The sequence below is a fragment of the Staurois parvus genome, unplaced genomic scaffold (genome assembly GCF_062004578.1).
Source record: "Staurois parvus isolate SC_StPar_1 unplaced genomic scaffold, SC_StPar_1.0 ptg000746l, whole genome shotgun sequence".
Taxonomy (NCBI): Eukaryota; Metazoa; Chordata; class Amphibia; order Anura; family Ranidae; genus Staurois; species Staurois parvus.
In genome coordinates, this window is record NW_028318542.1 from 3125580 (window position 1) to 3140655 (window position 15076).

Here is a 15076-nt window from a genome sequence, read left to right on the forward strand (position 1 = left end):
AGCGCGGTCGACAAGTGGTTAAATGAAGTAAACTTCTGCAACTTGTGGTCAGACTGAGGCTCACTTGTTCCATTAAGCCTCATATTTCTATGAGCAGTACTGAAGTGAAGGAGAAAGTAGTTATGTAAAATGTGGTTGGCCTGAATCCTAAACTTGGGACATTTTCTGATTCTATGCACTATACTGGAGTTCGATATATGAGAGCACCTTGTTCCCTTTTTTTTAGGGGGTTTATACCTACCTCCGGAGGTCATTTCGGAATTACAAAAAGTCATTTAAGGAATTTATATATAAGGACTTCTGTTTTTTGGGGGGGGGAGGGGGGTCTGCAGCTGCTGGGGTTTCTTTTTAATAATTGGGCAATTATGATTTTAAATGTGGTCTTGTAATTTGGCATTTGATTGTTTTAAATTTTGGAAATGAATATAGAATAATTTTATATAAAGATACGGTGCCAAGTTGTCCCCCAGGTCCCACATGCCATGTTACACGGCTCCCGGAGGATATAATAAATACTAATAAAGTGTAGGGAGAGTTAGAGCTTCAGTCAGGTTTTTATGATGTATAAAGCCTAATCACTATGACAGCAGCTCCATCAGAGGCATACAAATCTAACACAATGGATATGAAAAATAAAAAAAAAAATTAAGACAAAATACTTACAATGTTGCAAGTGTTAGACAAAACTGTATTGCTTTACATAAAAAATAAAAGATGCAAATAATCTAACCTCTTGCTTTCTGAAGTAGACCTATACCGGTCCAAATGCGGCTTCAGGCTCCTTCCAGTGCTGGTCACATAACTAGCCTGGGCCTTTAGGCACATGATCTCTGTTGAACTAGAGGGTTACCCAAGTTCAATGAAGATGCCATCCCCACTGGAGGTTACATTAGCAAATGCCTTGGCTTTTGGCTCTTCAAATGGCATTGGAGAGAACCTAAGGCAACATTTCTCCAGGGCAGGCTACTATTGATTTATCCATCCCAATTAGACTTACATTGTTCCTAAACCCAGAACCCTGCATTCACTATATCTGCTCTCCCCGGACCCTGCATTCACTATATCTGCTCTCCCCGCACCCTGCATTCACTATATCTGGTCTCCCTGGACCCTGCATTCACTATATCCGCTCTCCCAGGACCCTGCATTCACTATATCCGGTCTCCCAGGACCCTGCATTCACTATATCTGGTCTCCCAGGACCCTGCATTCACTATATCTGGTCTCCCAGGACCCTGCATTCACTATATCTGATCTCCCCGGACCTTGCATTCACTATATCTGGTCTCCCCGGACCCTGCATTCACTATATCCGCTCTCCCCGGACCCTGCATTCACTATATCTGATCTCCCCGGACCCTGCATTCATTATATCTGGTCTCCCAGGACCCTGCATTCACTATATCTGGTCTCCCACAGTACACAGAACATAGAAATGCAATTATTTTAGTAAATATAAACTGCTAAATACCTTTTCTCATCAGCAGTTAGAGCAGTCTTGTGACTTCTACCAGTGTCCAGCAGAGCACTGGTTAAAGCTTGTAGAAGGAGTTTTCATTCTCCTGTGACTGTCCTATGAGGCTGCAGAACCCCTGACTCTGTGCTGATCACATGCACCCTTCCAAGACAAAAAAACTCTACCAATACACACCAACCTGAGCATGTGCAGCTTGCCTCCAAGGCTATGTTCTATCAGCAGATGGATTGAGGGCAGTAGAAGGGGTAGATCAGAGAAAACAGGATCAAACAGCCTTTTTACACAATGCAGAGGATTAACCCCTTAGGATCCACAGTGAGTATAACAAGCATGCTTTACTGCATATACAGACTGATTTTACTGTTGTGGGTTTAGTAACACTTTAAAAAAGATTAGTTCCTATTATTTGAGAGAATGTCCACCTTAAAACAGCAAATGCATAATTTTTCACACATATAAAGTGGAACTTTCACAAATCTGAGCAATTCATTCTGGTCATGTGATACAAAATGCATAATCTAGATACAGAAGTACCTCTCAAGGTGATCAGGAGTGTACTTCCTGAAGTCTGTGCTGCCTAGCTTCTTCCCTCTCTCCTTTCTGAATCAATGACATTCAAACTTACTTTAAACACTTCACCGCTAATTTTACCCCTTCATGACCAGGCAATTTTTTGCTATATGCAATATAAATGAAAAAAGACTGAACATTTTGAAAAAAAACACAATTGTTTTACTTTCTGCTACAAAACATATCCAATAAAAAAATTAAAAAATGTAATTTTTCATACATTTTGGCTAAAATGTATTCTGTTACATGTCTGATAAAAACAAAAATCCCAATAAGTGTATATTGATTGGTTTGCGTGAAAGTTATAGCGTCTACAACTATGGGATATATGGGATATACAGGTGAAACTCAAAAAATTAGAATATCATGCAAAAGTTCATTTATTTCAGTAATGCAACTTAAACGGTGAAACTAATATATGAGATAGACTCATTACATGCAAAGCAAGATAGTTCAAGCTGTGATTTGTCATAATTGTGATGATTATGGCTTACAGCTCATGAACACCCCAAATCCACAATCTCAGAAAATGAGAATATTGTGAAAAGGTGCAATATTCTCGGCTCAAAGTGTCCCACTCTAATCAGCTAATTAAGCCATAACACCTGCAAAGGGTTCCTGAGCCTTTAAATGGTCTCTCAGTCTGGTTCAGTAGGAATCACAATCATAGGAAAGACTGCTGACCTGACAGTTGTGCAGAAAACCATCATTGACACCCTCCATAAGGAGGGAAAGCCTCAGTTGGATGTTCCCAAAGTGCTGTATCAAAGCACATTAATAGAAAGTTATGTGGAAGGGAGAAGTGTGGAAGAAAAAGGTGCACAAGCAGCAGGGATGACCACAGCCTGGAGAGGATTGTCAGGAAAAGGCCATTCAAAAGTGTTGGGGACTTTCACAAGGAGTGGACTGAGGATGGAGTCAGTGCATCAAGAGCTACCACACACAGACGGATCCTGGACATGGGCTTCAAATGTTGTATTCCTCTTGTCAAGCCGCTCCTGAACAACAAACAACGCCAGAAGCGTCTTACCTGGGCTAAAGAAAAACAGACCTGGTCTGTTGCTCAGTGGTCCAAAGTCCTCTTTTCTGATGAGAGCAACTTTTGCATCTCATTTGGAAACCAAGGACCCAGAGTATGGAGGAAGAATGGAGAGGCACACAATGCAAGATGCTTGAAGTCCAGTGTGAAGTTTCCACAGTCTGTGTTGATTTGGGGAGCCATGTCATCTGCTGGTGTTGGTCCACTGTGCTTCATTAAGTCCAGGGTCAACGCAGCCGTCAACCAGGAGATTTTGGAGCACTTCATGCTTCCTTCCGCAGACGAGCTTTATGGGGATGCTGACTTCATTTTCCAGCAGGACTTGGCACCTGCCCACACTGCCAAAACCTGGTTCAATGACCGTGGGATTACTGTGCTTGATTGGCCAGCAAACTCGCCTGACCTGAACCCCATAGAGAATCTATGGGGCATTGCCAAGAGAAAGATGAGAGACATGAGACCGAACAATGAAGAAGAGCTGAAGGCCGCTATTGAAGCATCCTGGTCTTCCATAACACCTCAGCGTGCCACAGGCTGATAGCTTCCATGCCACGCCGCATTGAGGCAGTAATTGCTGCAAAAGGGGCCCAAACCAAGTACTGAGTACATATGCATGCTTATACTTTTCAGAGGTCCGATATTGTTCTATGTACAATCCGTGTTTTATTGATTGCATGTAATATTCTAATTTTCTGAGATTGTGGATTTGGGGTTTTCATAAACTGTAAACCATAATTATCACAATTATGACAAATCACAGCTTGAACTATCTTGCTTTGCATGTAATGAGTCTATCTCATATATTAGTTTCACCTTTTAAGTTGCATTACTGAAATAAATCAACTTTTGCACGATATTCTAATTTTTCGAGTTTCACCTGTATATACACTGGAATTTTACTACTAATGGCGGCGATCAGCGATTTATAATGGGGCTGCTGGAGTGTGTCGGGTAATCCGATACTAACTGCCACTGACATCACCAGTAACATTAATACACTGATCAGTGCTAATACTATTTACTGTCCCTGTACTAATGACACTGGCTGGAAAGAGTTTAACATCTAGGGCGATCAAGGGGTTAAATGTGTGCCTAACTATGTATAATGTAATTAAATAACAAATGAACGCTCAAAAGAACATGCAACTACGCGCTTATGTATTGGTGAATTGAATTAAAAAACAACAAAGCAATGAGCCGCTGTTTTGATAATATTATACAATAATAAAGTATGATATGAGTATAATAAATTTCTTATAAAACAGCGCTTCACTACATATAATAACAAACGGGATTAGTAATAAAATGTACATATGGAAAATATGGAATATATGATAGGGAGAAGGATAGAATATTAGTTGTCAATTCTTCCACCAAGGTGTAAAAAAGTGTGTTTTAACCATTTCAATACCGTGCAATTTTACACCTTCCTGCCCAGGCCATTTTTCACGTTTCAGCGCTCTCACAATTTGAATGACAATTGCGCGGTCATACAACATTGTACCCAAACAAAAATTTTATCATTTTCTTCACACAACTAGAGCTTTCTTTTGGTGGTATTTAATCACCGCTGGGGTTTTTATTTTTTGCTAAATTAACAAAAAAAAGACCAAACATTTTGAAAAAAAACACGTTTTTCTTTGTTTCTGTTATAAAAGTTTACAAATAAATAATTGTTCTTCATAAATTTAGGCCGAGATGTATTCTGCTACATGTCTTTGGTGAAAATAACCCAAATTAGGATGTATTATTTAGTCTGTAGGAAAGTTATAGAGTTCACAAACTATGGTATAGATCTGAATATTGATCAATCCTGAAGTACTGACGGCCAATCTAATTTCTTGAGGTCCAAGAATGTCAGAACAGTACAGATATCCCCCAAATGACCTCTTTTTGCAGAGTAGACAGTCCGACGTACTTCATAAGAGGCATGGCGAGATTTTTGAAGTTGTAATTTTTTTGTCATAATTTTTCAGAAAATGAAAAAAATTTAAAATATTACATTCACTATTTTTTTTTGCATACTGTCACCAGTGCAGTACAGCGTCATAATATAACTGGCATGGCGGTGATCAGGGACACTGACTGGTGACAGTACGAAAAAAAATTATAATTTTTTTTCATTTTTGTTTTCATTTTTTTATTAGTTTTCATTTTTTATTACGTTTTTTTCTCTTTTTTTAAGATTTTGTTTTTCATATTTCACTATGACCAAAGTAGTATAATGTTACCATAGTAACTTTGTACTACTTTGGGAAAGTGATCAGTATTTTTTTTTTGTTTACACAATTTGCTAATAGCAAAGAATTACTTTGCTATAAGCAAGCATTTACCTGAATGACCGATTTATTCAGGGTTTTTTTTTGTGCTTAGCTGTGATTTGGCCACGGCTAATCACATGACACAGCTGGGCTGTGACTGGCCCAGCTTCTGCATGTGATCGCTGTAATCCATTCACAGATAGACACACTTGTATACAATGGATGGCAGGAAAGAAAGCAATCCATTGTATACAACTGTCATGTGACCTGCTGTGATTGGTCACAGCAGGTCACATGGTACTGGAAACGGGGCCAGTACACAGATCTGTCCGAGGTACACGGCCAAAAACAGATCACGCCGCACAGTGGCCCTGCGGGCAGGCGCACTGCGCATGCCTGAAAGGACACCGCATGGTGTCCACCCGGAGGGACGAGGTGTTTTTCCGGCCGCCTTTGTGCTAAACGTGCATCATTTAGGAAATGTTCTCTCTTCATTTAATCCGCAATGCACACTAGCACATTATTTATTTATTTTATCGAGTTTATATAGCGCCAAAGGGTTTGCTCAGCGCTGTACAATAGAGGGGGGGGACAATACATGAAACAGTACAGTAACAACAAACAGCACACAAGGGGTAAGAGGGCCCTACTCTTTCGAGCTTACAATCTAGGAGGGAGGGGGTAGAGGTACAGGCAGAAATGGCTGTGGGGGATGGAGTGGTAGGAGGAGGGAAGGGCAGCGGCTGTTAGGTGAGGGTGGAGTAGGCTTCCCTGAAGAGGTGGGTTTTCAGGGAGCGCCTGAAGGTGAGGAAGGAAGGTGACAGTCTGATGGATTGGGGTAGTGAGTTCCAGAGGATGGGGGAGGACCTGGAGAAGTCTTGCAGTCGTGCGTGGGAGGAGGAGACCAGGGAGCAAGATAGAAGGAGGTCCTGTGAAGAGCGAAGGGTACGGGTATGGTGGTACCTGGGAATCAGGTCGGTGAGGTAGTTAGGGGCAGTGTTGTGAATGGCCTTATAGGTCAGAGTGAGCAGTTTGAATTTAATGCGTTGGGCAATGGGGAGCCAGTGGAGGGAGAGGCAGAGGGGGGTGGCAGAGGTGGAGCGGCTGGTGAGGTGGATGAGTCTGGCCGCTGAGTTCAGGATGGTCTGAAGCGGGGAGAGTTTGCACTGGGGTAGGCCGGTGAGGAGGGAGTTGCAGTAGTCAAGGCGTGAGATAATCAGGGAGTGTACGAGTAGTTTAGTGGTGTCTGGGGTAAGGAAGGAGCGTATCTTGGCGATGTTCCGGAGGTGGAGCCTGCATGTGTTTATAAATGATTTGACATGAGGTTAAAAGGAAAGGTTTGAGTCCAGAATGACGCCAAGGACCTTGGCTTGCTAAGCGGGATTGATGGTGGTGTTGTTGGTAGTGATGGAAAGGATGGGGGGGCGCGGGAAGGGGAAAAGACGAGAAGCTCGGTTTTGGAGAGGTTGAGCTTGAAGAAATGGAGCGACATCCAGTCAGAGATGTCGTTTAGGAGGTGAGTGATGCGGGCGGAGAATGTGGGGGTGAGGTGAGGGGTGGATAGGTAGATTTGAGTATCATCAGCGTAGAGGTGGTAATTGAAGCCGTGGGAGTGTATGAGTTTGCCAAGGGAGGAGGTGTAGATGGAGAAGAGAAGGGGTCCAAGGACAGAGCCCTGGGGGACCCCAGCAGAGAGGGGGAGGGAAGGGGAGGTGGCACCGTTGTAATAAACGCTGAAGGAGCGTTGGGATAGATAGGACGAGAACCAAGAGAGAGCGGTGTCTCTGATGCCAAGGGAGAGTAGTTTATTAAGGAGGAGGGGGTGGTCGACTGTGTCAAAGGCCGCGGAGAGGTCTAGGAGAAAGAGGACAGAGTAGTCGCCTTTGGCTTTGGCGGTTAGTAGATCGTTGGTGATTTTGAGGAGGGCAGTTTCGGTGGAGTATAGGGGACGGAAGCCGGACTGTAGTGGGTCAAGGAGGTTGCTGTCAGTTAGGTGGGCGCTTAGGCGATCGTAGACCAAGCGCTCAAGGAGCTTGGAAGTGAGTGGCAGCAGGGAAATTGGTCTGAGGTTGTTGAGGTCAGTGGGGTCCAGGGAGGGCTTTTTGAGTATGGGGGTGATGTGCGCATGTTTTAGGGGGGAGGGGAAGACGCCAGTAGAGAGGGAGAGATTGAAGATGTGGGTAAGGGAGCGGATGAGGGAAGAGGGGGGTGACCGGAGGAGTTGAGAGGGGATAGGGTCCAGGGGGCAGGTAGTGAGGCGGGCTTCTGAGAAGACTCTGGTGACTTCCTCAGTGGTAGTAGGGCCGAAGGAGTGCAGTGATGGGGGGGTTACGGTAGGCAGGGCCTTGGGTGTGGTGGGGGGCAGTGCCGTTGCGAGGTCAGAGGAGGGGAGAGATGAGGGGGTGATGGAAGGGGGGAGGCTAGATGGGGAAGTAGATTGCAAGTTGACTATGTTCTTGCGGATTGCGTCAATCTTGTTGTGGAGATGAGTGGCAATCTCGTGGGCGCTAAGTGAGGTACTGAGTGGAGGAGGGGGGGGGAGAGCAGGGAGTTGAAGGTGGAGAAGAGTCGGCGAGGGCAGGTGGAGAGGGTGTTGATCAGGTTAACGAAGTAGGCCTGGGTTTGATGTTGCGTGTGGTTAGGGGTGCCAGAGAGTCTAGGGTAGCTGATAGTGAGTCGTTGTACGCGGTGGTGGCTAGGTCAGGACATGACAGTGGAAGGATGCTGTCGTGTAAGTGGTCGGCAGCCGAGTGGAGGGGGGCCGGGTGCAGGTTGCGGAGGTTGCGGCTGGTGATGGTTTGGCGCACTGGGGGGGGAGTTAGGGAAAGGGGAGATGGAGAACGTGAGGAGGTGGTGGTCGGAGAGAGGGAAGGGGGTGTTAGTGAAGTGGTTAAGGGTACAGAGGTGGGAGAAGACGAGGTCCAGGGTGTTCCCATTGATGTGGGTGGAGGATTGAGTGTATTGTGTGAGCGCAAAGGAGGAGGTTAGGTGGAGGAGTTGGGAGGTAGCTGGGGTGTTGTCGTTGATGGGGATGTTGAAGTCCCAGAGGATGATGGTCGGTAGCTCAGAGGAGAGGAAGAAGGGAAGCCAGGCGGCGAAGTCATCCAGGAAGCGGGCTATGGATCCGGGGGGCCTGTAGATCACTGCGATCCTTAGGGGGGTGGGTGAGAAGAGCCGGATGCAGTGAGCCTCGAAGGAGGAGAAGGTTAGGGAGGGGGGGGGTTAGGGAGGACTTGGAAGGTGCTCAGCGTTGATAGGAGCAGGCCGACACCACCACCTTTGTGACCGCTCAGTCTTGGTGAATGGGACCAGACGAGACCTCCATGGGAGAGTGCCGCAGGGGAGGTAGAGTCAGTGGCCTGTACATTATGACATTACCTTCCAATGGACTTTTTTTTTTGTCTGCGGTTTACTACCACATAAAGAACGTACTAACTGGAGCAACAGGGGTTCTAGGCACCTTCTTTGACAAGTTGTGTCTACTAGACTGGGCTTTATTATGAATTACTGTATATGTATTTAAAATTCTACAACTAGGGGCGTCAGGCGTTTTTTTTTTTTTTGCTGTTTCCAAACACCACTCCATGTTATCCCATGTGTCCATGCACACATAGACTTTTAGAAGCTTTTAGTAGCAGTTGCGTTTACCAGCAGGAAAAAAAACCCAGGGCCAGAGTCCAGGAGCAGCTGTGTTTTAGCAGAAATAATGCTGGATGCATGTAAACGCAGCTAAAGCACGTGTTAACACTAGGCGCATTTAGCACTAGAGCGGTAATTCATTTCAATGGCCATAATAAATTATTATTCTGGCCAATGAAATGACGCCCAAGCGCTGGACGCTTGTAAACTGTGACGGGAGTGACTTTTGGGGGTGGGGGGACCCCTGTCTCAGCTCCTCATGTTCCTCTTATGTGTAACCCACCCTGTGCCTGTTAGGGGTACAGGGTGGTCTGTCCTGATATTGTGTAGACATGTATAGGTGGGGTGGGGGGTTGTTCATTGTTCACTGCCATGTGCTGCATCCCATTGTTCTATTGTGTCTTGCTTGCCAGCAAACTATTATGGGATTTAGGTGTTCCTTCATTGTTCACTGCCATGTGGTGTATCCCTTTGTTCTATTGTGTGTCTTGGTTTGGTGGGGGGTGTTTCCTGCAGCACTTCCCCCTGATGGGTTGGCCTGCTGATGTGTTTCCTGTTCCTGGTTGTATTTCCCTGCCCTGTGTATATATCTTGTGTTTGTGTTAAAATAAAGCAGTTGACTTCCTGTCTTAAGAAGAGTGTGGTGCTGTCTATTTCCTGCATGATCAGCGGTGGTGTCCGGGGATCTGTGTTCGGACAGGGAAGCGAGAGTCTAACAGAAATACCCTAGCACAGTCGGGGTCCGGTTCCGTTACAATTTCAATGGCCATATTAAATTATTATTCTGGCCAACGAAATGACGCCTAAGCGCTTGACTCTTGCAAATGTAACACACGTCATACATTGTTTCGCTGCTGCCAAGAGGAGGAGCATTTTTAAAAATGTCCTGTGTGCATGAGGCCTAGAAGGTAGTTCATAATGCAACAAATACAATTGATAAAAGAAAAAAAAATCCACTTCTCTTTTTTCTATTTTTGTATTAAAAACCCAAATCTAGTCTAGTAGCATAATGTTTTAATGATAAAGTGCAGAGAGTAACAAGAATGCAGTCTAAGAACACAGTATTCAAAGCTTAGAGGAATAAGACATGATTTATGACTGACTGCTATGGGTTGGCACAGTTCAATGTTCTGTCATTTAGAAACTTTTAACCTATTTGTCAATTATAAAATAAATGATGTAATTAATATACATCTTAATACTGTAGTTGGAAACGGTTAGAATCTCAATCAGGTTTCCTAAACTGGAAGTCCAGGCTGTCACTATTTATTCTTAAAGTGATACTAAAGGCTTATTTTTTTTAAATAACAAACACGCTATATTTACCTGCTCTGTTGGTTTAGCACAGAGCAGCCCCGACTCCCACCTCTTCTTGGATCCCCCCTCTGAGTACCCTTGGTATGGGGGCACCTGTGCGTACTCACTCCTGACCCTATTCAGTGTGTCCATAAGACACACAGAATGGGGCTTGTCCCCATCCCCGTTCCTTCCTTACTGGCTGTAATTGACAGCAGTGGAAGCCAATGGCTTCCGCTGCTCTCTTTGAGCCAATGAGGAGGTAGAGAGTCAGGACAGCAACTGCTCTCGTGAACATCACTGGATCAAGATCAGCTAAGTATTAGGGGGCTGCAGGGGGAGCTGAATACTAAAGGATACATGGAATGCATGAAGGTAAAAAAAACCTTCAGACTTTATGACTAGATTGTAAGCTCCAAGGAGGAGGGCCCTCCTATCCCTCTTGTATTGAACTGTATTGTTGCTGTATTGTCTCCCATTATATTGTAAAGCGCTGAGCAAACCGTTGGCACTATATAAATCCTGTATAATAATAATAATAATTAAATCTGCTCACACCCCCTCCTAACTCCTATTCTAACAACCTTGTGGAAGAAAGATGCATATACTTACCTATTCTCAGATGCCCCATAGTAAGCCTTTTGGGTGACATTACCTCCCAGGCATTACCAGCCATTGTCGGTGCTCTCTCCTGTCTCCTGAAGCTGGCTGCTGGGGAGATCATGTGACCAGACCAGAGTGCCCTGAGAATAGATAAGTTCAACCATCTTCCTTCTACAGGGTGGTTAGAATAGGAGTTAGAAGGGGGGTGGGAGCAAATCAAAGAGCAGATAGTTAAAGCCCGGAATTCCACTTTAATGTTGTGTATGACCCCCCCCCCCCCCCATTGCACAATTTTTTTCCACTTTCTCTCTAGGGGAAATACTGTGGACAGAAAGTGAAAGGACTCTCTACTGGGCACAGAGGAAGTGGGAAAACTTCAACAGGTTAAGCTGGCTATAGATGGTTTGATTCTCAGCCAGTTCACCAGGGACCAGTCGAGATTCAATCCATCTATGGGCAGGCTGGAAGTTCTGAAGTCTATCCATCGAATGACTTGGGTTCAATCAGCCTGTCAGATTTTTTGCATGTGATTACTGCTGGTGGCTATAGCCACTTATAGTAATCATTGTGTTCCACCTGAAGGCAGAACACAATAGCTCCACAGGAGGGATTCCCCCATCACCATTGACTGCGTTGATGTGTGAATCAAGCAATTTCCTTTCCTTTCATTTGTGTTGGAAGGAAAGAAAATTGAATTATCTATGGCCTGCCTTAAAACCCTCCCAAGTCCTATTGAAAACCAATAGTTGTAGCTGGATTTAAGGATAAGTCTAGGCAAACAACTTATTCTGCGCTTATAGAGGAACTATGGCTCTTAAAGTACATCTCCTGTAAAAATTGAAAATCATTATATTAATTCCTACATTGAATTTCATCTCTTTCTAGCCTACTCCTACTAATCTAAATGATCTTGATGTTTGTAAATTTACTTTATGAAGATCCCACACATTTACTTCCTTGAATTCTGTGACACAGATTCACTATACCTTGTGGAGTAGGCAGTGCTGTGTCACACTTTTCACAGAGCCTGCCTTCTGAACTGCAGAAGGTCTGAGAGAAGGAGTTTCAGGAGATGAAGTCAGTACAGGAATCAATGCTTGCAGGCAGTAATGTACCATGGGATATGTAGTCCTTAGAAATCACAACAGCAAAGGACACACTGCAGAGCAGGCAGGGAATCCAGGAAGTTGTGGAAATAGATGGCAGCAGAAAGGCAGCGTTCACAACAAAGGAGATTTTTCAAGTAAGCTTATACTGAAATGTCAAAAATAACTATTGTTTGTATTGGTATTACAATGCTGATGTTATAAAATGAAAGTGTATGCTGTTACTATAGTCTACTTTTTCAAAATAAAAAATGCACCCATATTTTCAGGAAATAATATTCATTTATTGTTTTTTTTTTTGTGGGAGATTGCCAAACATTGCAATCGTATTCAGTGCATTGTGGATGCAATGCTTAGGCTCCTGCATACTTTCTGTAGCTGCTGGTCCATTCCAAAGTATGGACTTTTGGTTAAAGAGCTGCAGGAAATGTCAATGGGCTACAAGTGCAGTGATCCACTGATGACTACAAGTATTTCTGCCATGGAGGTAGATGGGATTTGTAGTTCCTCCTTTTAAAAATCTCTGTGACGGGAGTAGAGCCATCCACAGCCCTGCAAAGTTCAAAAAGTGACAGGAGCCGCTGGGGAGACTAACTCCACAATCCTGCTGGGAATGGAAGGAAAGGGGTTGGGGCTCTGCTTGGCACCGTGTTACATGTTAAACCCTAAATAACACAGCGAGAGAATAGGAGTTAGTCTTTAAGTTGTCAAATGATAGGGATCTCTGATGAAAACTATAGTTCTTTTTATTGGCGTTCATACCTATATATTGGTGGTTCAGCATGAATATCCAAGGTCACAAGTGAGCAAAGCTAGAAATACAGGTACCAAGATGAAGACCATTAAAGCTCCCGACTCTTACCTTTTCTGGATTGCAGAGATCCGCTCCTGAACGCGGTCAGCAAACACATTTCCAAGTCGTATCAAGCTTTCGCCAGCTTCCACTGCTATTGTAACCTTCTGTGTGTTCATCTCCATGGTGGTCAGGAAATCTTTGTGCTTCTTGATGGCATTCTCCACCCCTTGTACAGTGTTGGGCAACTCAACATGAGCCAGGGCTGACTCCTGTAAAAACAAAGATAATAGGTATAATCACTATAAATTAATATTGCATATATTTCCTGCAGTCAGAGCCAGGGGTGGACTGACCATTTGGAAACTCGGGCACTGCCCGAGGGCCCGGGGTCAGTAGGGGGCCCATGAGATGCCCCTGGTACCTTTTTTCATAGGCTTTTTTGAGTTTGGGCAAGGACACAGGGGCCCCATGATCCCCTATTGCCCGGGGGTCCCATGAGTTGTCAGTCCGCCCCAGTCAGAGCTATTTGGAATGAAATATGCGTTTGAATGCAATTAACACAAGTGCACACAAGTTTTGTGTGCACAAAAAAAAAAATTTAAAAAAAGACAACAAATCAGCGATCCTCTCCATACAAGGTTATTCTCACACTCTGTGGTTTGTCTGGTATCTTCTTTTCTTTTTAACCTGGCTGCCTTACAAAGGACAGCTGGTAATATAGGCGAATTGCAATACATACAGATGTCCATCAGATGTCACTGTCAAGCAGGCACAGACTACCTACATCATACACAGCTTGTATAACATGTAAATTTGCTGTCTCCTCAAAATAACTCAACACACAGCCAATAATGTCTAAACCGCTGGCAACAAAAGAGAGTACACCCCTAGGTGAAAATGTCCAAATTGGGCCCAATTAGCCATTTTCCCTCTCTTGTGTCATGTGACTCGTTAGTGTTACAAGGTCTCAGGGGAGCAGGTGTGTTAAATTTGGTGTTATCGCTCTCACTCTCTCATACTGGTCACTGGAAGTTCAATATGGCACCTCATGGCAAAGAACTCTCTGAGGATCTGAAAAAAAGAATTGTTGCTCTACATAAAGATGGCCTAGGCTATAAGAAGATTGCCAAGACCCTGAAACTGAGCTGAAGCATGCTGGCCAAGACCATACAGCAGTTTAACAGGACAGGTTCCACTCAGAACAGGCCTCGCCATGGTCGACCAAAGAAGTTGAGTGCACGTGCTCAGCATCATATCCAGAGGTTATCATTGGGAAACAGATGTAAGAGTTTGCTGAAGACAAGCAGACTAAGGACATGAATTACTGGAACCATGTCCTGTGGTCTGATGACACCAAGATAAACGGATTTGGTTCAGATGGTGTCAAGTGTGTGTGACGGCAACCAGGTGAGGAGTACAAAGACGAGTGTGTCTTGCCTACAGTAAAGCATGGTGGTGGGAGTGTCATGGCCTGGGGCTGCATGAGTGCTGCTGGCACTGGGGAGCTACAGTTCATTGAGGGAACCATGAATGCCAACATGTACTGTGACATACTGAAGCAGAGCATGATCCCCTCCCTTCGGACACTGGGCCGCCGGGCAGTATTCCAACATGATAATGACTCCAAACACACCTCCAAGACGACCACTGCCTTGTTAAAGAAGCTGAGGGTAAAGGTGATGGACTGGTCAAGCATGTCTCCAGACCTAAACCCTATTGAGCATCTTTTGGGGCATCCTAAAACGGAAGGTGGAGGAGCGCAAGGTTTCTAACATCCACCAGCTCTGTGATGTCGTCATGGAGGAGTTGAAGAGGACTCAAGTGACAACCTGACAACCTGTTTTACAGGTGGAGGCCACTGACATTTTTTCCCTACTCATCTTTTCTGACTGTTTTTCACTAGTTTTGCATTTGGCTAGGGGCAGTGTCACTACTGGTAGCATGAGGAGATACCTGGACCCTACAGAGGTTGCACAGGCAGTCTAACTCCTCCAGGATGCCACATCAATAAATGCCATCGCCAGAAGGTTTGCTGTGTCTCCCAGTACAGTCTCAAGATCATGGAGGTGATTCCAGGAGACAGGCAGTTACTCTAGGAGAGCTAGACAGGGCCATAGAAGGCCCTTAACCCATCAGCAGGACTGATATCTGCTCCTTTGTGCAAGGAGGAACAGGATGAGCACTGCCAGAGTCCTACAAAATGACCTCCAGCAGGCCACTGGTGTGAATGTCTCAGAACAAACAATCAGAAACAAACTTCATGAGCGTGGCCTGAAGTCCCAATGTCCT

At 44.6% G+C, this 15076-nt stretch overlaps 1 protein-coding gene across 1 annotated transcript in view; it reads right to left on the reverse strand.

The window, feature by feature from the left end:
• The window catches only part of SPTBN4 (spectrin beta, non-erythrocytic 4), a 240366-nt gene that overhangs the window by 160088 nt on the left and 65202 nt on the right, over positions 1 to 15076 (reverse strand). The window contains exon 18 of the mRNA XM_089654174.1: positions 12854 to 13056. Within this exon, the coding sequence (XP_089510300.1) occupies positions 12854 to 13056 (203 nt within the window). The remainder of the gene's footprint in view (positions 1 to 12853; positions 13057 to 15076) is intronic.